The 22,569-nt window shown below is 57.1% G+C and overlaps 1 protein-coding gene across 1 annotated transcript in view; it reads right to left on the reverse strand.

Annotated features, from left to right (window-relative positions):
* Positions 1-352: 352 nt before the first annotated feature.
* The window catches only part of TPPP (tubulin polymerization promoting protein), a 31,119-nt gene continuing 8,902 nt past the window's right edge, over positions 353-22,569 (reverse strand). The window contains exons 2-4 of the mRNA XM_053913569.1: positions 12,930-13,253; positions 5,410-5,563; positions 353-5,121 (exon numbers count right to left, since the gene is read on the reverse strand). Coding sequence (XP_053769544.1) covers positions 4,927-5,121; positions 5,410-5,563; positions 12,930-13,249 — 669 coding nt within the window. The 5' untranslated portion in view covers positions 13,250-13,253 and the 3' untranslated portion in view covers positions 353-4,926. The remainder of the gene's footprint in view (positions 5,122-5,409; positions 5,564-12,929; positions 13,254-22,569) is intronic.

Raw genomic sequence — 22,569 nt, forward strand, 5'->3', positions numbered from 1 at the left:
TTTTACTTTTGAAGACTATTCTCAGGACTAGAGTTTCAGGTTGGCAGTCATTTGATGACGGCGACCCTGTTGGGGCTGCTGTGTTGTTTGTAATATAGTTTGTGTCTTGTCCCCCTGGATCTAGACCCCCTCGGGGCTGCCCTAGAACTAGACCCGGCCTGTGACACGTCAGGCAGTTGGTCCACCTCCTCTCCATGGGGTCAGGTCAGTGGCTGCCGGTCTAAGTGAGGAAGTGACGGCTCTCAGGAAGGGACCAGAGGGTCTCAGCCCTGGGAGCTGTGGCTCTGCACTCCCCCCGTGGCCGCACCCATGTGACTGCCAGTCCAGATAGTGCACTTACTCTCCCGAGATCCACAGTTTAACACTTTATTTATCACTTTTGACACACAATGTTAATAACAGCGAACACATGAGGAGCGATGTGCAGACAGACATGAGCTGTTTCACTAAAGGTTTACAGGCCAGGCCTTGACAGTGACCTGACAGGTGACTCTGAGCCTCGCACTCCACCGGAGGGAGAGCAGGCCCCCCAGCCCCGCAGACTTCCCTACTGAGTGCAGTTTGGACTTTCTGAGTCAGAACACCCATGACATTGACATTACTGTACCCATCACTCTGATAAAGTGATACACTCAGTACTCCCTAATATTAATGAGACGGTGTAAAAATATATTGCATGTATATATAAATTTATTTCCCTTTCCTGAAAAAACTTAGTACAAACTAGTAGTATATGATCCCTTTCAAGTTTCTTTTAAGTTGTGTGGGTTTCCTTTGTTTGGCTTGGTTTGGTTTTTCAAGGTCTAAAGGAAGAGAGAGTTAACCGAAGCATCTCCAGCACAGCGACCACGGCCCGGCACACCACCACCCTGGCCACGCGCTCCACGTGCCCACAGACGAAGGCCAGGCCCCTGAACCACCAGATTTCACAAAGCGTTTAGTGGTAAATCAGTGAAAGGAAACTATTCAGGGTCATTGTTTTAAGGACATTCTAGCCTATTGATAATTTCACAGTACAGCTAAATTGTCAACCTGTACTATACTGAACAGGTGACAACAGGGTGTCCCCGTGTGGCATATGCTGGACAGGGAAGTAGCCAGCTTGTGTATAAGGACCCAGGAGGAAAAGATCCTGGGTGGGCCCTCGAGAGCCAGATGGTGAACATTTTAGGCTTCGTGGGCTGTGGCGTCTGTCAACTCCCCACTGCCAGTGTTGCTGCAAGAGCAGCCAGGGACAGCACGTGAGCAGGGCGTGGCCTGTGCCATTAAAACTTGATTCATAGGAACAGGCGATTGTATTGGCTCAGGGTGTCAGGAAGGTGAGCCTCTGCCTGCTATCACAGTCGCTTTGTCCGCTGAGAGGGTCAGGTGGCCACGTGACCTTCCTGGAGCTCGTCCACTGGGACTTGGAGGCCAGGAGCACATATGGGCAGCTAGCGATGCCAGTGGAATGCCTCTGCAGGCCTTTCCCCAGCGGACCGGCACCTGCTCTAATTTTCATGTCTCAAAACTCAAGCCCGAGAATATTAAAGGTGTAAAAATACTCCAGTATAAATATATATCTTGCTATAATACTTTAAACTTACGTAATTTGAACTTCAATTTTGGTAAAGTTAATTCTGTTCCTGACCACTGCCTAGTTGCGTTAAATAGAAATAAATAAGTATTCTGGTATGACCAGTGTTTTCAAGCGCGCTCCTTCTACTGTTCTCTCCTGGTGTTCAGACACCATCAGCACTGTCCCCCCTCAGAACGCGTCCTGCCTCCTGGGGTGCCTGCTGTGCAGTTTCTTTTGTTCACAGATAGACGTCTAGTTGGTACGTAACCATGGTTAGTAGGAGCTGACGGGCATTGCATAAAGACATGCGGCACACACACTCTCTCTACATGTTCACAATATGCAGAACCTGACGGAGGGACATGCGTGTGTGTCTGTTTTGTGCGGTGAAGTTGGAGGCCAGGCTCGTGGATGTGCAGAGGCTACACACGGATGCAATGAAGCATTCACTAGATGATTTTAAGTGGACAGAATGGTGACCCCTAAGTCCTCATGACTTAATTTTACCCCTTCTTCCTCCATCTCTGATGGAAAGGGGAGGGGAGGTTTTCAGAGCTATACTTTGACTGGGCAAAGGTGCATCCTGGCCTGTGCGTGTGTCTGATGAAGTTGGGGGATGAGCAGGGGACGCAGGGACACCGCAAAACCTCTGTGGCCAGTGGGACCAGGCTCCTGGACCTGGCGTGTGAGAGAGTTGGGCCCAGGGCATGGCAGTCTCCCTTGAGCTTGCTGGACTGGGACGGGGAGGGCCACCAAGGGAGAGCAGCTACGTGCACTTGATGTCATTCATTAAACCCAAGCAGAAGCTGCTGTTATCAGGATCAGCAGAGCATTTTGACATTTTCCTCAGAGGTGGGCCAGTAGTTTATCAAGTAGCTCACCTCCACCAGCCTGAGGTGGGTGGTATTGGTGCTCCGTGGGCCAGGGCCTGCCTCACAGATAGATGGGGGAGCTCCAGTTCTGGGGTGGGCTCCATGGGAGAAAGCTGCTAGCTGTGGGTGCTGTGGCAGGGCACTCACATTGTTTCTTTTGTTTAGACCCCACTTTCCCAGCATGCTCCTGGCAGGCTGGCCCTCAACTGGGGTCGGAACCTTCATGTGGCGGCCGTTCTTGCCTGAAGAAAATCTGTGGGACAGGAGAACATGTCCTGGTGTCAGGCACCTCTCTCCAGGGCCCAGCGGGCGAGGAGGGCTTACATCCATGGCAGACCCAGGTGACATCTCTCCCTATGGGTTGGGACCCTGTTCCTCTGCCCTCGCCCACATGCATGCTATACTACAGCGTGCTGTAGTAGCTGACGTCCTGCTGGATTCCAGTGAGTGGGACAATGGGGACTGGGCTCTTCAGTAGCAGAAAAGCAGCCTCAGACCAAGAGACCCACGGCCCCTGGTGGTGGGCATTGCTCCGTGGCAGCGCCTCCGGGCTGTGGGAGAAGCCCCGTTCTGTGGCCACTGGTGGAAACCCCGCAGGTGCTGGAACTAGGGCTGTGATTGGCTTGTTATCAGGAAGCACTTTGCATGTTCAGTTGTCTTCAGATGCATTTCCCACAAGTTACTCTTGCCTTTGGGTTTCACACAAAGGTACAGCCTGGGGGAGGAGAGAGGCACGGGGTGGGGGCCTGGCATCCTGTCTGCCTTTGCCCCAATCCTTGGTCCTCAGTTTCCCCATTGTGAAGTGGCCTAGCCAGGCAGCTCAGGATCCCTAAGTTAGAAACTTTCCAGACAATAGTGAGATTAGCCCTAAAAGTGACGGAGCCTGCACTCTACCCTCTCCTAGGTTCTAATGCCACATGCTGTGAGCCCCCAGAACCTCAGAAAGAAACTGCCTGAAGAGGTTACCTCCATCTGTGAGTCGAGGTCGCCCTGGGTGGCGAGGGGAGGTCGGTGTGCAAGGAGCCTGGTGGAGACACAGTCTCTTCAGAGGGGCAGTGTCAGCTGGGAGTGCTGGCCCTGAGCCAGCGGTGGGGGGCTTTCCCCAGCCCCAGTGTGACCAGCAAATTGCCACAGCAGTGCTGGTCCATGTTTCAACCGCCTGTGCTTGGCCAGGCCATGTGTCCAGGAAAGGGCTGCAGAGCAGACACTGACTGTGGCAGCTAGGCTCCAGGAAGCTTTTTCCTGAGGCTGCCATGGGCTTTTCCAAGGATCCGCTCCAGGACCACATGGCCCACCAGGTCACAGGCCATGCTGTGGTTGTGTTTATGCAAATGGAGTACCACCTCGTGGCTACTGTGAAAGCAAATTCTATGGGCCTCAGGGCGGGGTCCTCCCTGGCCTGGTTTTCTCGTGGTTTCCTACACTCTGGGGTTGGGAAAACCCAGAAATGTGGGAATTAACTTCAGAAGCTGGAGCTGCAGAGATTTACACTGTGCTGTGAGCAAAGAGGAAGCATCCGTGTCGACCTGCAGCCTTGAGGCCCCCATTTCAGGGGGACAGGCAGAAGTCACACACCTGCCTGTGTGGGGAGGCCTTGGGGCCAACTGGGTCTTGCAACGGGGAGATGGCAGGGATGGAGGGGAGAGGTCACAGAAGCAGGGTACTCTGAATCTTCCCTGGCCCGTTCTGAGAATAAACAGTTACTTTTTCTTCTTTTCTTTAAAAAGCAAAATGAAATGACCCACCCTAGTTTTCCATTCTAAGGACTTCTAACTTCATACTTCAGATCACTCTCCTCTGGTCTACCACAGGGCATTCTTTCACTGGCTCGCTTTTCTCTGCACACAAGCCTTCGCTTACATGACCGCCCTTAGCACAGACCTGGTCCATAGGCATGTGTAAGTGTGTGTGCAAGTGGATGTGTGTGCATGAGCATGTGTGTGTGCACGAGCATGTGTAAGCATGTATGTCCATGGGTGAGTGTGTGTGTGCACAAGCATGTGTGCATGTGTGAGCATGCACTTGTGTGTCGCACACCTGCACGGAGCCCTCGCAGATGCTGCTGTGTCCTGTTTGAGGTTCGCTTCATCTCGCTGGTGCTGCTGGTTAGTGCATTAGTGCGTGTTGCCCGCGTGGCTCCTGGGAGGGTCTGCCAGTCAGGAGGTTAGCACCTGCTCCTTTAAAATGCTCCTTTCGCCTGCAAATCAGGTGGCCTGTGTGATCTGGTCCTGGAGACACTTTGGAAATGACCATTTGTTGACTTTCCAACATGGGCCAAGGCAGGTGCACTAGAGAAAGGTCAATGAGTTCAGGGGCCACACCTGGGGTAGGAGAGGAGCACACCGGGGTGCCCCAGGCAGGAGAGAGGCCTGGGAGTCACCCACAGCCACCCCGCCCCCAGCGTCTTGAGTTCTGCCCCAGTGAGCCCAGGAATGTAAAGAAGTGTGAGGTGATGTGGGGCCAGAAACAGAGGAAGGCCCTGTCCCTGGGGACTGGCTACTTGCCCCCCTGCACCTTCTGGTCGTAGGTGCCCGCGTGCTTGTAGCCTGGCACGTAGCCCGACTCATCCACCAGGTCCACACGGCCGGCTTTGCCCTTGCCCCTGCCAGACGGGTCGAAGCGCTCCTTGTGGGAGCCTGTGAACTTGGTCGTGTCTGTGAGTCGTGACACGGTGGGCGAGGAGATGGCTTTCTGCAGGAGAACAGGGAGAGGGGTTAACTGCAGCTGAACCACAGGAAAAAGAATGGGTGTGGCAAGGGGAGCTGGAGAGGGGAGATTTCAACCAAAGGGGCCGAGCCCATGCACAGGGGATGCTAAAGGCTCCTGGAATCCACTTTGGGCTCTTGGTCTAGGGAGGTGGCCTGGGTCAGCCCACACCCAGGGAATGAAGGCTGCCACCCCATCTTTAGGCCACCACCATCGGTTCCATAGACCTCATGGGCCCGGGGCCCAAAGGGCCGGCTCACTCTCTGCACTCACCGTCACCCCCGAGATGATGGGGGACTTGCCCTCGATGAGCCTGTGCACCTCTCGGACAGCCTCCTCGCTGCTCTTGTCCTTGAATCTCTTCTTGGAGAGCTCCTCCAGCGCCTCCTTGAACTGCTCGAACGTGATGGTCCGGCAGGACTTCCCTCTGTAGGGAGAGAGGACTCAGGGGCAGGGAGGGGCACTGGCCACTCGCCTTGCTGGGCTGGGACCCAAGGACCTGCTGGCATTGGGGGACCCCAGCACTGCCGGGGGACCCACTGACATCAGGGGACTTCAGCACTGCCTGGGAACCTGCTGCCACTGGGGGCCCCAGCCCTGCCTGGAGACCCCACCCCACCTCTCCCACACCAGAAGGCGAGTCCAACATTAAAACACAAAGCATGCCCCTCCCCCTGCAGTGTTTATACCCAACAGTCAGTCACCATCGGCAACAGCAGCAAATATAAATTGTGGAAAAAAGCTTAAAGGAAGTACATCCTTTACAAACAACTGGACATTAAAACAAAGCCGTTGTCTGGTTCTAAATGGGATGTGTGTGGCCTCCACTCAAGGAAGGACTTTCAAAGAAAAGTTAGGGTGAGAAGTCCATCGGATCTGAACCACAAGGAAGAGGTTCTGGGGCCACCGCAGGCAGTCTGCTTCGGGGTTGCCACACAGGGCCAAGAGGGAGGCCCCTCCCCAGGACACCCAACAAGGTGGGCCCAGGGCCTGCCCATCAGGCCCACCACCTGGGACCCCCGCGGCCCCTTGCCCAAAACCTGCTGGGGCCTGACCAGTGCCGGGCCAGGGGAGCATCGCACGGCGGGCCATGGGGCTGGGCAGTGGATTTCATCCAGAGGTGTCTCGTGACAGCACAGAGTTCCCCAGGGGAGGTCAGTCACATGTTCCGAAAGGCTCTAACCTGGCTCTTCAGCTTTTGTGATTTTAACTAAAAACATTTTTGCCATTTTCACTGGATCTTCCCCAGTTCAAAATGGCAAAAATGTGTTCAACAAGAGAGCAAAGGCTGTTCAGCGGAGCAAGGATCATCTTTCCAACAGATCGGGCTGGGACAACCCGGCATCCGCATGTGAAGTCATGGCTTCGGTCTGCGCCGTGCACCACGGGCAGAAGTTAACTCAAAGTGGAACAGTCCTAAGTTTATTGTGAAACCTAAAACCATAGAACTTCTGAAAAGCACGTAAGAGAAAATATCTATGACCTTAGGTTAGACAAAGACGTCTTAGAAATGATACCAGAAAACAGCCCATTAAAAAAAAAGATTTGTACTTTAAAATTTCTTAAACCATTTTCTTCAAATGACACTGTAATGCAAAGACAAGCAACAGACGGGGAGAAAATACAAGACACATCTGACAAAAGGACTGTATTGGAAACATTGTATATGAAGAACTCTTAAAACAACAAGAAGAAATCTGGTGTAAAGAGTTGGACAGAATATCTGAAGCAGACACTCTGCCACAGACCTGTGGGTGGCAACCGAGCGCATGCACACCGTCAGTTCCCAGGGAGACGCTGCCCTCCCACACGACTGCCCGAGTGACCAGATGACCGTGACGACGTCCCCAGTGCTGGGAAGACGCAGGACCGCTGGGGCTCAGACACAGCTGGTGGGGACGCAACGTGGCGTCCACTGTGGAAGGCAGTTTGGCATTTTCTTAAAGGTCACACCTGCAGCATGACCTGAGACCCCACATTTAGGTTCTCACTCAAGAGAAATGAAAACTGGAGCTCGCAACTCTCGCCGCTCTACTCACAGGTCTGCTTGTTGTCGCCAAAACCCAGGAACATCCACAGGAAGCACGGGGATTCCCTCACACATTGCACATGCGTTCGAAGACATGGGACACGCTGACTGACACATCACAGCCAGGAGAGAGCTGATTAAAGCTCTCTTTAATTGAAGTTGGAGTGCCCAACTTCAGCCCTCTGGGAGGCCATTCGGAAGGACAGCAGGGTCCCCCGGGCACGTTCAGAGCCATCTGTCCCAAGAGCATTTGTACTAACAGCCACAGGGCAGGGGCTGGGTAACAGGCTAGACCAGGGCTTCATTACACCCAGTGTTTGGTGGTGGCTTCTGTGCCTTGAAGCTCTGAGGGACACAAACGCACCGAGGTCCACGGGCACTGAGGCCATTCTGGGCAGTTGCCCTCAGCTTGGGGTGCCTGGGATGATGTAAACGCAGCCTCTCTTCTTCCTCTTGACCCTACTGGGCGGGTGACCTCCGGGCCCAGAGGAGGCCTGTTTGTCCTGGGCTGTTACAGGCGCTCCTATCTCCTATTCACCGCCTGCCCAGACTGGCGTGTGGGCACCAGGCCTGACAGCCGGCCCGGTGGCAGCCGCTAGAACACGCAGCCCTCTCTGGGCACTGCGGCGCCAGGCACCACCAGTGTGACTCACTCGGGCCAGGGGTGGGGAGATGGCCCGCAGGGGCTCCTATCAAAGGGCACAGTCGGATTGGGGTGGATGCCCAGGCCCAGGGCCCTGACTTGCCCACTCCACCTGGCCAAGCCAGGTATCTCCCAGTGTCCCCATTGTGACCGATGGGTGGGTCTCCCCAGGGGACCCAGGCCCCTGCTGCAGAGAGAGTCCCCGATGAGTTCTAGAGTGACAATGCCAGCCCTTCCCCGGAGACACGATCACATTACGCTGCTCTCCACACAGACTGAGCCTGTTCTTGAGTGCACACAACGGCGGTGTCCCCACACCAAGTCCCCCCACCCCATCCCCGCCGGCGCCCCACTCAGAAGGCTGTTGTTCTGCTGGAAGGCCAGCCCAGCATGACGGGGTCACCACTCACACAAGGCCCCTGCGTCCCCTGGGCCTCCAGGCCCAACTTAGGGCAGGCAGGGAGGCGGCTGGGCCAGTTGCTCCTGAAGGTCACCCAGGGACACCAGAGGCCAGCCTAGCCTTCCAAGGACAGACCCAACACCACAAAGGCTCCCAGGATGGAGCACTGTGACCTGCGCCCCCCACACCCAGTCCCCTCCTTGCCAGCACCTTTGTGAATCAGAGCAAACTGCACACTCCCGGGACCCCTTTGCTGAGAGGCGGCTCCCAGCCTACTGGACCCACTGGCCAGGAGGGTGGGCAGGGGGGATTGGGGGGAGAGGAAGGAGTGTCAGAGAAAGTGCTAGTTCTCCCAGGCTCCCCTGACCAGCAGCAGCTGGGACCCAGTGACCTATCCAGAGGCACTGATAAGGGTCAGAGGGCCAGGAGCCTTGGTGACATTCCCGTCATGCCCTGGCCAGTGGGGATGTGGGGGCTCCTGAAGGAACATGTCTGGTGGGGGCACACCTCTGGGGGAGTCCTGCCTGGAGGGTTTCTTGCTGTGCCTGCAGAGGGCTCTCCTGGCAGACACTCACTGTCACCCCTGCCCAGGGCCCCTCCCTCCGCTGAGCAGCCCCGCCTGCCTGGGCCCCAGCAACAGAGCCAGGAGTGCAGACCTAGCTGCTGTGGATGACACTTGCTGACAGCCATGCAATCGCAGGTCTGGTTGCTGATGGCCATGACCTGCCTGAAGGGGCAGCTGTGATTCCTCCCCGTCCCACCCACACACATGCAGTTACTTCCCCTAAGTAGGAAAAAGCTGCCCTTAACATTCCTCCTGACTCTTTGTGTCTGCCCAGTGCAGGGCTGGGGTGGCACGACACGGGGACAGAGGTGCCTGGGGCTGGACTCACCTGGGAGGGGCGGAGTCCCAGGGATGGCGGGGGGTGGGGGGGGGGGAAGCCACTAGATGCCCTGCACTGCCGCTGGTGGTCCCGACAAGGCCCCACAGAGAAGCACTCCCCGCCGTGGCCACCATGACTCTAGAAGACCCTCAACATGAAGCAGAAAGCACAGCGGGGGACTGAGTGCACCTCTTTCTCGCTTTCTCATGCCCCAACCTCACCATCATCCTGAAGGGAGGGGCCGGGGTCAGGAAAGGTCCAGCCCCGGGAGCATGGGCTGCCTTCCCTCCAGGGGCGCCTGCGTATCAGCCCTCAGGCCCAGGAGCAAAGTGGGGCTGGGGGAGCCTCGGGGCCCTAAGCGGACACTGCCACCAGCCCCAGCCAGCCACTGTGACACCAGTGGTGTTTCTCAGGCGTCACATCACACTAAGAGCTCTGCCCACTCCACCAGCCCCTCCACAGTACCCCCACCCCACCACTCCATTCTGCTGGGGCTCCTACTACAGGCTCAGCCTGCTCTGGGCGCCAGACAGAAGCTGGACGGCATCTGGGCTCCAGGCCTGTGCTTCTGTGCTGGGCTTCTGCGGCTCACACCCCTGGCACAGGCGCCCCTGCTTCAGACAATTCTCACGTGTCCTGGCTGTGACCAGAGCATGTGTGGCAAGAACAGAGCAGCTTTCCAGGTCTTCTGTGACAGGGAGCCCCGCCTGCCTGCTCCCTCCTAACCTGGGACCCAGATGCCAGACACGAGGGCTGCCAAGCTGTCTCCCTGCACCGGTGTCACAGGACACAGGCTGTTTTCCCTGAGAGCACACAGCACCCTCAAGACAGGTGTGTGCGTGGGTCTGGAGAGGCTGCAACAGCAACCCCTGCCCTCCTCTGCCCCCTTGGTCGAGCCTCTCCCCTGCAGGGCGGGCCCCAGCGCCTGACCCGCACTTGCAGACACAAGCAGGCAGGATGGAAGGGGATGTTGCTGTCCACGGCCCCCCACGTGGTCTATCGGGGTGACACTCCTGCTTGTGCACACGAGTCCTGATTAATTAATATTCCAGACTGACTGTTGTCTGTCCTTTGGGGTGTGGAGGATGCTGGAGTCTTTGTCTAGGTAACAATAGTCTTCAGTCAAGACTTGGTATAGAGCTGCAAGAAATTTGTTTAAAATTTAATACATAGTAACATCAAAACAAACAGGCACTGCCATGGCGACAGGATCTAAACAAAGGCTGCAGATACCCTGGCTGGCGTCACCGCCTGGAGCCCTGGCAACCGCCCCCAAACAGAAATTGCTGCTCTTCTCCACCAACTCAGCAACTTTGAGGTTCCACGCCCGTCCTGCAGGATCCTACAACCCTGCCCAGGGCACTGTCCACCTTGCCCATCAGAGGGACAAGGGTGTGAGGCCCTGCTACCGTAACCGTGTGGTGTCCAGCAAACCACGCAGGCAAGGGGCCCCTGCGGCCACCACAGGCTGGTCTTCACTGTGTAGTGACAACCACCCTTCACTGGGCTGCAGCCACAGCTAGCTGTTCCTCCATTCCATGTTCCCCTACAGTGAGCTGGGGCAGAGACGCTGGGGGCCCCCTGAGCTCTGCAGTGAGGGTCCCACCAATACCCGGGAGCTGGGGCCACACCTCAGCCCCTAAGGGTCTGAACAGCTGAAGTCCTTCCTCCCAGGACAGATATGGGGAGCAAATGAGGTCCTTTCTGGTGCCCACTCACTCCTGTGATGCCAGCACCCCTCATGTGGGTATTGGGGTACACATGCCTCCTGTACACAGGGTCTCCGGGCCTGTCCAGGGCACTTGTCCTGAATGAGTCACCACGACACTTGCCACCTCCCTCCCCCGCAAGGCTGCGGGCAGCCTAAGTTCTACCTGTGTGCACATGCATGCGTGCATGTGTATGGTGAGCTTGTGCACGTGTGCATACATGTGTGTAGACATGTCTGTGTAGGTGTGTGGGCTGTGGGCTCCTGCGTGCCCATGGGTGTGCATGTCTGCGTGCGGTAGCTTAAAGACAACTTACTGTGGAAGGAACTAGGAGGGAGGAAACGAATTGCCCCCACCTGCCAACACTTTGCACGTGGGGCCAGTGTTGAGGGTGTGGGACCCCATGCACTCCCTGGAGGGCTGACCTGCCCCTGGACACACCACGTATCTCACCTCCCCCAGCCCTTCTGCAACATTCCCCAACAAACACGGCTCTTGGGGTTCCTTTGCTCCTGCGTCTGCCCTCTGTCTCTCCTGGACACACTGGGGTTACAAAGGCCAGTGCTAAAAGCCTGGAGGACCTGCCCAGGGAACCGATCGAAGGGACCGTACTGGACCTCATCCCAGTCCCTGCACCCCGCCTCCTGCTCCTCCTCATCTGCATCCCCCTCCTCCTTCAGCTGCTGTGCCCACACCCTCCTCTAACCTTGGGCCTCGGGGAGGCACAGGCGCACAGGAAACGGAGAGTCTGCCAGAAGCCCACGTCCTGTGCTCTTGTGTCATGGGGCTCTGGCCTGACTGCCATTAATTTGAAATGATTCCACCTCTTCAGATGAGACTAGAAAGGCCGAGTCCCTCCCACCTGGCGAGTGCCTGCCTCCTGTGCCCCATGACTAGGTCCAGATGATCACCTCCCCGGGGGGCCACTTGTGGGGCCACCTCCACCCTGCCCCAGCCAGACCACCCTGTTCACCTCCTGCTGGGTGGGAGTGAGCTGACCCCAGGAGAGCAGTGACAGCTGCCCGTCCACCGCGGGTGGCTGGCAGGATGGTGTGACGGGCTGGGGAGTTGGGGAGACTGCACTATGATGAAGGCACACCAAAGTGTTTCCACAAGCAAAGTGGCAACATGAAGTCCCAGGCTCTAGGGGTGCAAAGAAAAAACACAACCGTTCATTGCCTCTGTGCTTGGAGGGTGGGTAGATGGAGGGAGGAGCCGGGTCATTGGCAGGGAGGGCACAGGGACTCCAGAGATGAAAGATGGCAAGGTCATGGCATCATACAACTATAGGGTCACATCAACCACAATGGACACAGTCCAGAAATGAGCTGAAATAAAGCCATTTCCCAGCAACAAGCATGACCTGGACAGAGACAGCAGGACGTCTAGGGGCCTGGGGGATGCTGTTAATTCTCTCATGTGCAGTTGTGGGTTGAGGAGGCCAGGAGAATGTCCCCATGCTTCAGAGACGCGAGGCCACATGGGAAGGGGTGTGTGCCACCACTCCTGGGCGTGCTCCCGGCGTCCAGGAGGAAGGGCATGTGTAGGAACAGGTGCTCACGCGTACATTCACACTCACACCTGCAGCACCATGTCTTCACAGGTGCATGGAGCAGGCATGTGCACACACATGGGTGCACATGCACACAGAGGGAGCACACAAGCGCACTGCTCAAGGTCACCGAGTCACAGGTGAAGACGCAGGTTCTAACTGTGTCCCCCGCAGTCTTCTTCATGTGATCATTCCCCAAAGCAAAGGGGAACCCCACGGAGGGGCAGCAGGCAGGGGCAGGCGAGATGCAGGTCACACCTTAGGGACAGGCTTCACAGTGCCTCCTCTCACACTCAGCCCACAGTGGGTCAGGAATTCTGCCACTGAGACCCCTCAAGCTTCCAAGGGCAGGGCAGTCTATCCCCTGCCCCACCCTCTCCCTGCTCATCCCAAGGCATCCTATTCTGGTTCCAATTACTGGGCATAGGATTCTGGGAAGGGAAGGATCTCAAAGCATCACACTTCTTCACAGCCCATTAAGACACAAACCCCACCAGCGGACCCTGGATGTGAGGCCTGGCTGACTACAGGCCTCTAGGAAGCTGACTCTGCAGCGAGAGAGCCCGGTGCACTTACTTGATTTTGCTGAACACAATGTCCACGTCGGTAACAGTCACGTTCTTCCCGTCGATCACCTGGCAATCCTTGCACAGTTTCGACCAGTTCTTGCCGTGCATCTCCTTCCCGGTGGCCCTGGTGTCCCCGTGTACCGCAAACCGCCGGAAGGCCTCCTCCAGGGCGCTGAGCTCTGGGGCCGTGGCGGCCGCCCCCTCGTTGGCACCTTCTGACTCCAGTGACAGCCTCTTAGCCGCCTTGTCCTTTGCAGGGTCCCCTGGGGACTTGGGGGGTGTCTTGTTGGCAGCCTTGGCAGCGGGCTTGGCCTTGCTGTCGGCCATGTTTCTGGCGGAGGAAGGGGAGAAGAAGGGGACTATTTTGTTTCTGCGGGGCCGCTGCCCAAGGCCCTTCCAGCTGCCCGCTTGCAGAACAGGAGGCTGGCAGGCACTCAGGACGTGGCAGGGCCCCTGGGGCCCCTCAAAGCTGAGCCTGGGCCTGAGAGGGAAGAACTCGTCCCAGGTGGCCACAGCAGGATGGTGAGCATTTGGCTTGCTGCTGCACACAGCACTCAGCACTGCCCCTGAGCACCAGCACCCTGCCAGCTGTTGGTAGATTAAGGGCTCCTCCCCAAAGAGTCAAAGCCATCAGCAATGGCGGGGCCATGGGTGGTGTACCCAGCCCAGCCACCTGGAGGCTCAGGGCCCTCTCTTCTCCCTGTCAATCCCCCATCATAGTCTCCTCCCTGGGCCACACCTGCTGGGTGACTCCCCAGAAAGACTCATCCAGGGGTCCAGGGAGTGATGCCATCTTTGGGAAGGGGGGCAGCCAGAATTGGCTGCTACCCTCACCTCGGGGCTGAGCCTGCTACCCTTGATCAAGTGGGAGAGGGAGACCCCAGGGCATCTGCCCAGAAACCCTGAGGGCTGACTGTGGCTGTGCCCCAGGTGCTGGGGGTGGGGCACATGCACTGGGAGGAGGTCACCACTGGGGGCCCCATGTGGCGAGCTCAGGGAGGCTGCCACGGCCTGCCCTTGAGTCTCTGCCGCTGTGAGGCACTGGTTCCCAGAGTTGAACCAGGTCCCTGGGGGGCTCAGAAGACAGGAGCCTGTGCTACCTCTAGCAGTTTTCAGGAACACAGAACACCAACGCCTCCCCTACGTCTGCAGCCATGCAGCCTCCCACTGCCTCACTGCTGGTGGCCAGGGCAAGACCCCGAGATGCGCAGCCCCAGGGTCAGGTCCCCGTGGGTCCCTCAGAAGCGGCTTCCTAGAGCAGCGCAGCCCGGGAGTTCTCCTCTGTCTCTGCCTCGTTGAGAACAGATGCCACCAGGGGTCCAATGAAGGGACAGAACTCAGGACCCACTGGCACGCACCACGAAATCCAGGTGATAGTCTGTGCCAGGAATAGCGAGCTTGCTCACCACTCTGCTCTGTACTGAAAATTCCCTTCAAATCTGCCTTCTCAATACAGGTTAAACAGAGGAAGATGGGCGACCTGGCATTGTGGGGGGTCCTGGCAGCCCTGCTGAACCCAAGATCCTAGAAATTCCCAACAAGTAGAAGTCAAATGCCTTCAATCACTGGACTGAATGTCCTCAGGGCCTCACAGGCCACAGTCCCACCCTGTCCTCGTCCTCTGTGATGGCACAAAGGTACATCTGCTTCTGAAGGAAATCCCAGACACTCAGTGGTAGGGTGCAGCTGGCTCTGGGAGTGAATGAGAGTTGGATCAGCGCGTCCAGCTTCCTGCAGGGTGCAGGTGTGGGACAGGGAGCACTCTCTCTCCAAGGGATCCAGCACCAAGGTGAAGAGGAGTCAGGTGTCAGCAGAATTGCTTTCAGGTTTATTGCTGACACCTTTTCTTTGTCTGAAACAGGAGCTTCTGCCAGGATCGGCTGAGTGTGTTTACATGGCATCTCTTCAGCCCTTGGTGCCCAGGAAGGAAAAGTGGCTAAGAAATTACTAGAAGCATGAGCCGACTTGTGAGAATGTGCATGTCTGCTCAGCTTGGTCAAGGAGAAGGAAACCTGTTATGATGCTTCCAACTCAGTGCAGGTTCCATGGGCCGGGAAACGCCATCTCGTGAGAGGAAAATCCACCTGAGTGACATCAGGCATAGCTGTCTAGGGTGTCGGAACTATGGGTCATTCTTCTGCTTTTCCGTGTTTTGCAGATTTCCTAGAAGCACTATTTTATAGCAAGGACCTGGGTGGGGGAGGCCAGGGCTCCTCCTGCAAAGCCCCCGGCACCCTGCTCAGTGTCTGGGGCTGCGCCGTCACCCCAGGGGAACCTCAGCAAGCCCCGCCACGCCGGGAGGTCCGCCTCCACAGTCAAGTAAAGGAATGAGATGTGGAAAAGTTCTGTTGTCATGAGCTTTACCTGCCAACTGGATACAGGCAGTAAACAAGTGAACAAACAGGGAAACGGCATCAGGCAGTAAGAGGTGCACCAAGGAGAAATTAAGGCAGGAAAGATGGCGGTGAGTGTCATTTTCGACAGGTTGGAGGGGAAGCGTGAGGAGAGACTAGCCACACAGAGGCACTGGCAGGTGGGCTACTCTGCATGCAGCGTCTCTGCCAATGCTGCCCTGCATCCCACGGGACTGAAAAGCCCCCGTGTTGGTGAGCAGGTGGAAGGGGAAAGAGCAGAGAGAATGCGGTCAGGCTGCATCAGTCTCCGTCTGCTGCCCTGGGCACCGGGAGAAAAGGGACTGTGCTTTAAATGTTGTGAAGAAAAACCCTTCCAACCAGGACTTTGATACACACACCATGGTCCCGGGGGCGAGGGGCCGAGGATGGCTGCCGACAGACAAGCTTGGTGGCTCTGCCATGCTTTTCAAGCAGGTTGTAGATGGCAGCATGGCAGGAATCCTCAGCTAACCTTGGAGAGGGTGCAGGAGGCCCAGAGTCTGCAGGCAGCCCTGGAAGGGTAGCCCCAGGGAGAAAGTTCAGGGAGAGCAGACAAACCAGGGCCATGGAGGCTGGGAAAAGTCCAGGAAGTGAACAGGAGACCTGTAAACAGAAGCCCTCTAAACTCAACCCTGGGGGCGGCTGGCCCAGGATCTTTCTCCAGCAGGCAGCTGGCAGCTTCAGCCTTGGATGTTTCCTTCTGGAGCTGTGGGCTCGAGCAGCAGCCTCTCCTGTCAACACCGTTTCAGGGCTGTTTCTGGGTGTGTTCATGGGTTTTCACTTAGAGTCTGTTCTCAAAGATGTTCCAGGTGATGGCAGAGAGAAGTGCCCTGGAGTAATGACCGCAGTGGGAGGTGGGTGGAGTGGGGCACCCCCTCCCCGCCCCCACCGCCTTTACCAACCAGTCTGTGACCTTGAAGCTGCAGAGGTGATGTGGCCACAAGACCCAGAACACAGCTCTCTGTTCTGGGTCTCCACTTTATTTTACTATGAACATGCATTATCATAATAAAATATTTTTAACAAAATAACAGAGAGAGTTAGACCCCACGTGCACACACAGGAAGATCTCCAAGGCTACTGTTCGTTGTGTGGAGAAGTGGGACATGGAATAGCAGAAATCATGCACCCCACTCTGGGAAAACAGACAATGGGAACAAGAGAGATGGGTCAGCGCTGCCAGGAAGACTGTGGGCGGCTGGGGCTGAGGGGAGGGGTCACGTGCTTCTGTTGTTTGAATTGCTCCAATAAATCCATGCGCTAGTCCCATAAGGATATAATAACAATACATTTAATTGAAAAGAAGCCGAGGGCTCCAGCAAAGGTGTGCTGGAACACAGAGGTGCCCAGAGAGGCCCTCTGTACAACAATGACAGCCTGCATGTGGGGCCTCCCTCCCAGCGCCAGCCTCCAGCCCCCGACCCCCCCCCAGCTTCTCTCCCCTGATGGAGGCTGTGGTTCCCCGCCACTTTCCTGCCCTCACGGTTTCTGGGGTACAGTGAGTCTGAACCTAGGGTGGCCCTCCATGCCCATTCCCACCTGTGCTACCCTCTTTCCACCATGACAAAAAACGAAGTCACTTAGAGGAAGAGCATGCCAGGAAGTCAAAAGCCCAACCCACTAAATGCAGCATTCTCTGGGCTGTGGCCTGTATTCTCAGGTGTGCACTGTGTTTCCAGGTGTGTACCTTGTATTCAGTTGTGACCTCTGCACTACCAGGTGTGTGCTCTGCATCTCCAGGTGTGTGCCCTGCATCCAGGTGTGTTCTCTGCATGCCCAGGTATGTGCCCTGAGTTCAGGTGTATATCTTGCACCCCAGGTATATGCCCTGCATCTGTAGGAGAGCTGATCCCTCCATGGCCAAGATTCCCCCTATAGGGCACAGGTCAGCGTATGGTAGGAGTGGAGACTGATCAGGTGTGATCAGGTGTCACTCCACTGGCTGCAGACATGGCAGCCTGGATGCCCAGCAGGCTGCGCTCCTGCCCCCTCAATGTAAGGATTTTCAGCAGCTCAGGAAAGCCCCAGGGAGTGAAGTTCTGATTTATTTCATGGTTCAGGACCTCTGACTCCATGTGAAAATCTAGTCTGTCTCCTGACCCTCTCTCATCTGCTTCCCTGGAAAGACCCCCAACTCTGTGAGATGTGTATATGCTTGGGGTGGGGGTACAGAGGGAGGAGGAGGAATGCACAGAGAGGCAGGGAGGCTGATGGGGAGGTGGGACCTGTCTTCCTAGCCAAGAGCTGGGCTCCCTTGGGACCCTTCTCCCGCTGGCCTCAGGGGTCCTTGGGCAAGAGGATGAGAACTGTGTCCCTCCCCCTCCCTGGGCCAAGGCCCTCAGCAGCTCTGGGCTCCCACAGTTTGTCGAACTGGACCAGGGGTGGGGCAGGGAGAGCAGGAGGTGAGTGGAGGGAGCACGTCCAGTTCTGTGTGAGCCATTAGCCTGCCAGGCCCTGCGGAGACAGGGCCCGCGCTGTCCTGGAGGGTCAGGAGGAAACTGATAAAGCACTTACACTGGGTGTGGGGACAGACTCTGTTACTGGATTTGCATTTTCAAAGGAGGGCTTGGAGAGGGCAGGGCAGTCAAAAGGTGGAATTACAGACCAGAGTGGCTGGAGATGCAGGGGCAGGCACCCAGGAAATAGTTAAACAAAAGCCATTGGTCAGGTGACCTCATCCAAACTTGGGGACACCTGTCCCTCAAGTGTCCAGGGACTATCCCACCACTGGGGTGGGGCTGTCTCTCAGATACCATGTGGTCTTCCTGGCCCATCACCCCCTCACAGGCTATAGATGCTCCAAAGACCAGCCATGACAGGGCCCTACTTCCAGAACGAACTGGGCCGCATTTCAGAATGACTCTTCCTGGAAACCTGCTTAAGACTTGACAGCCTGAGGCAAAACCTAGGACAGACTCCAACAGGTGGCATTCACAATTGCCGCATGACATCTGCACACAGTGCCCCAACCAGGAGGAATGGAAGTTCCTGTTAATGACATGCCTGCAGTGGGGCCAGGTGACTGTGAGCAGGAGCAGGTATGTCTGTGAGTAGAGACAGGGGTTCCTGTGAGCAGGGCCAAGTGTGTCTGTGAGCAGGGCCAAGTGTGTCTGTGAACAAGGCCAGGTGTATCTGTGAGCAGGGGCAGGTGTGGTTTTAAAGACAGCAGCAACAGCAACTCTGTGCTCTCTTGGTTCCTCTTCCCGCACAGGAGGTGGTTGTGCCCTGAATGGAAAGATAGATGGGTGTGTGCCTGCTTTCTCAGGTGTGAATCACCTTCACTCTTGAGCTCCTCCAAGCACATGCTCAGCAACTCATTCCTAATGCCCCATCAGCTCCCTTGTCCTGTCCCCAATCTGCACCCTCGCCGCTAGCGCTTCCTGCAATCTGACCTGGCCGGTGGGGCTGACCATCTTGCCTCATCGGGTAACCAGCTTCCCTCCAGCTCCCAAGGCCCCTCACGACCTGTGGCTCTCTCCTACCTACCCTGCATCCTCTGGTGCCATTGTCTGTGGCATGCTGGGCATTACCAAGCTGATTGACACGCTGTCCTCCCCAGGTGGGTGCTGGGTACACCAAAGTAACTCAGCCTTGCTCGAGTGACAGCCTGCAGACAAGCGGCACTGACCCTGGGGTGAGCAGCCAGAGACAGCGTGCAGCGTGGGCAGGGTGCGGGCAGCAGGATGCATGGGGCTGGGATCTGGGACCTGCTGCAGGGTTCCAGAGCTCACCCAGGACCATCTACCCCGCCTCAGACTCCCACTGACCTCCCTGGGAGCTGTGCAAGACCCCCCGCTGGCTCCTTCGCCTGGGGAACACTTGCTTCAGAGCAGCAGCACCGACAGCCTCCCTGGGATCCCCTGGGAAAAGCTGGGCCCCACCAGTCTCTCCTGCACAGCAGTGTCCTTGGCTCTGGGTGCTGCCCTCAGACTCTCATGGGAGGGCCCACAGAGAGAGGCCCTGTGGCCCATGGCCCCTTCCCAGAAGGATGCCCACAGCAGGCAGCCACTTGGGCCCCAAGCTCTGCCAAACTGCTGGAAATGCAGCCCTCACCCTTGAGGGGGACACAACCCCACCTCCCATCTGCTGAGCAGTCTGGGCTCACACACACGGTGGAAAGAAGACACCTGTGCACTAGTGGTCAAGGGCCTGCTCTTCAGAGAAACGTTCCACAACCAGGACTGCCTGGATTCCACCACCAATACAAGAGAAACATTGTTTGCCAAATACCTGGGTGCGGGTGACTGGCTCTGGTGAGACATCCCACAGTCTTAACTCCAGAGCCTTCTGGTGTAACTAAGGTTATGCAGAAACCCTGCGGGGGAATTCCCCTTTTAAAGAGAATAGGACCCTCACGGTTCAGATGCCTGGGGGCCTGGATAGGGAGCCACACCTGCTGAGCTCCCAAGGAGGCTGCGGAGCCTCCACTGCAGCTGCACCCTGCAGAGCCCCTGCCATCTAAATGCAGGATCTCGGCTGGGTTCTTGTCATTAACCTCTTCCTCTAAAGGCACAGCGCCAACCCCCTCAGGTGGGCTGGAGCCCCTGGGACGCATGTGTTGCAAGCTGGATTGGGAAACGGGCGGGCGGGCCCCACCATGCTCTGCAGGAATGGGGTGTGTCTCCTGAGCTGGGGACAAATGCCGCCACAGGCCCTGAAGGTGAAAAGGGCTCCTAGGAGAGTGGGCATCAGAAGGAAGCCACATAGACTCCTGGAGCACAGGCTTCTGAGGGTGGGTGTGGTGCCACCAGAATCCTCCGAATCTTTACATCCACTAGGGGTCAGAGGTACTGCCCACCACTAGGGCTGGGAACCAGAGCTCCTGGATGACCACTGGGCCCACTGATGCAACCCCAAGACCCAGGGTCTGTGCGAGAACCCTTGCAGGCCCTGGGAATGCAAGCATTCCTGAGGGTCCTTTACCCTGACCCCTGCTCAGACCTCAGTGGAGTGCCTGACACCTGCGGGGAAACCAGCAGCCAGGGAGCAGCTCTGGAGATGAGTCTTGAGCTAAGGGCACCTGAGGGGGGCACGGGGCTCTGGGTACAGGAAGTGCCTTGCCAGACACCACGGGACTCTCAAAGACAACCAGGAGGCTCCAAACAAAGTGTGCCAAAGGAGAGAAAGAAAAAGTAGGGAGAGAGCCTGTGCCCCCTCCCCTCAGAGGTCTCCATGGCAGGCAGGTCCTGGAACCCCAGGCACCAAGGACCAGGGAAGGACCCCTTGGGAAAGCTCCATGGGCTCCCTTAGGGCCTGGTCCCAGAACACTGACCAGGAGGGAAAGAGGGCTGGGGAGGGGTAATGGCAAGAGCCCCCAGATACATCCCAAACACAGCTGCCCCAGAGACAGCAAGGGAGGCTTAGGCCTGGTCAGCTGGTCCGGGGACACCCTCTGCTCACTGAGGCAACCTGCCAGGCTCACATAGGTCCTGACCGCCACCAACCACTGTGACATTTGCCGGGGCATTTGGGTGTGTATGTGAGACCCTCAGCAAAGGCAAGGTCAGGGTGGGACAGCAAATTCAAAAGGCCACAGGGGCCTGAGGTCAGGAGGTGGATGGTGTCTGTTTGGCTCACCTCCTCCTTCTCACTCCCACCCCACCAGGCCCAGAACACACTGGAGACTCGGGCCCTCAGCCTGAGGTCAAGATCAGGGAGTGCTGGTGCTGCCCCTGGAGAGGGCACAACCCACCCCCCACCCCCTGTGAACAGCCCGGGGGAACAAAGTCCATCAGAAGCCTGTGGATCCCCCCAGGGCCAGCCCAGCATTGCCCCCCTCATCTTCAGCTCTTTATTTGAGTCTACTTGAGTACAACGCAGCCCTTTGGCAATTGTTCACATTTTTAACCACAACACGGCCACCCACTCCGTGGCTGCCCCGGACACTCAATGTGAATGACCACTCGTCTCATCCGAGAGCTGTCCCTGGCAGTGGGATCCTCCCAGAGCTGGACAAAGCAGCCTTTTCTGAGTCTACAGGCACCCGCCAAGAGCACAAGGATGGTCTCTGGGGCCCCAACTCAGCGTGGAAAGCAGCCCCGCCACCCCCAGCACCCTGGCCCTTCGCAGTCCAGGTATCGAGCAGCCCTGACAGGCCAAGCTGCCTGGACTAGGGCTGCGTGAGCAGGATGCCACTCGTGTCCTGTCACGCAGCCTTAGGCTGCTGGCCCTTAAGGTCCATGGGGCTGGAGAAGCCTGAGAACTAAATCACACCCTCCCCAAGCCCTGTTCGTAGGTCAAACATGATTTCTCCCAAACACAAGAGAGGAAAGAGCAGAGGAGGCAAGCTTCCCCAGGCCACCCTGCCACCCTGGGGCTGTGGCCCATCCTGCCATTGCTGTTCTCACCCTAGGCCCCCAAAGGACCTGGGCAGGACAGAACTGAGAGGGATGGGGACATATTCTATGTTGCTGGAACATACTCCAACAGATGTCCTCGTGGGCCAAGAGGCTTTCCAGTCAGGAAGACTGAGGAAGGCAGTTATCTTCCCTGGCCCCTCGGAAGAATTGGTGTCCACAGCAGGGACTTCTCTGGTCACTGTGGAGTTGGCAGTTTCAGGGGGACCCACTTGGCTGGGACCCTTGGCCTCCCAGGAGCCACACTTTGCCCTAGTTCCTTGCCTCCAGAGCCACCCTGCTTTCTATCAGTGTGTTTCCTATGAAATCCAAGGACACAGCTGGCCAGCAGTGGCCAAGGGGAGCGGGTGTGCACAGGGTTAAATGAGGACACTTGTAGAAACTTCTAGTCATTGATTCCCTTACTCAGTCCATCAGCACCAGCCCCTTGCTCCACAAGGAACCAGATGGGGTGGAGGGGTATCTTATCTTACAGCCCACCTGGGGGCCAAGAGGGTTCCCTAGGCAGGGAGCAAGTGCAGTGGGGTGAATGGCAGCCCTGAGTTAGGTGTCCTGTCCTCACCCAGAACCTGTGAATGGAACCTTGTTTGGGAAAAGGTTCTTTGTAGTTGTGACCAAGGCAAAGCTGCTGGGACGTGACCAGCCTGGGCCATCCTGGTGGCTCTGAGTCTAATGAGAGTGTCCTTATGAGACAGAAGGGAACAGACACAAACACAGAGGGGGGGCCATGTGACAGCAGAGGCAGAGACTGGAGAGGCTCGGCCACAGGCCAGGGACACCTGGGCACGAGGAGCCGGGAAGGGCAGGAAGGACACTCTGTTCGAGGCTCTGGAAGGAGTGTGCCCCTGGGACACCTTGGTCTCAGACCTCTGGCCCCAGAACTGGGAGAGGATGAGTT

This window comes from Desmodus rotundus, chromosome 1, assembly GCF_022682495.2.
Source record: "Desmodus rotundus isolate HL8 chromosome 1, HLdesRot8A.1, whole genome shotgun sequence".
In the NCBI taxonomy this organism is placed as follows: Eukaryota; Metazoa; Chordata; class Mammalia; order Chiroptera; family Phyllostomidae; genus Desmodus; species Desmodus rotundus.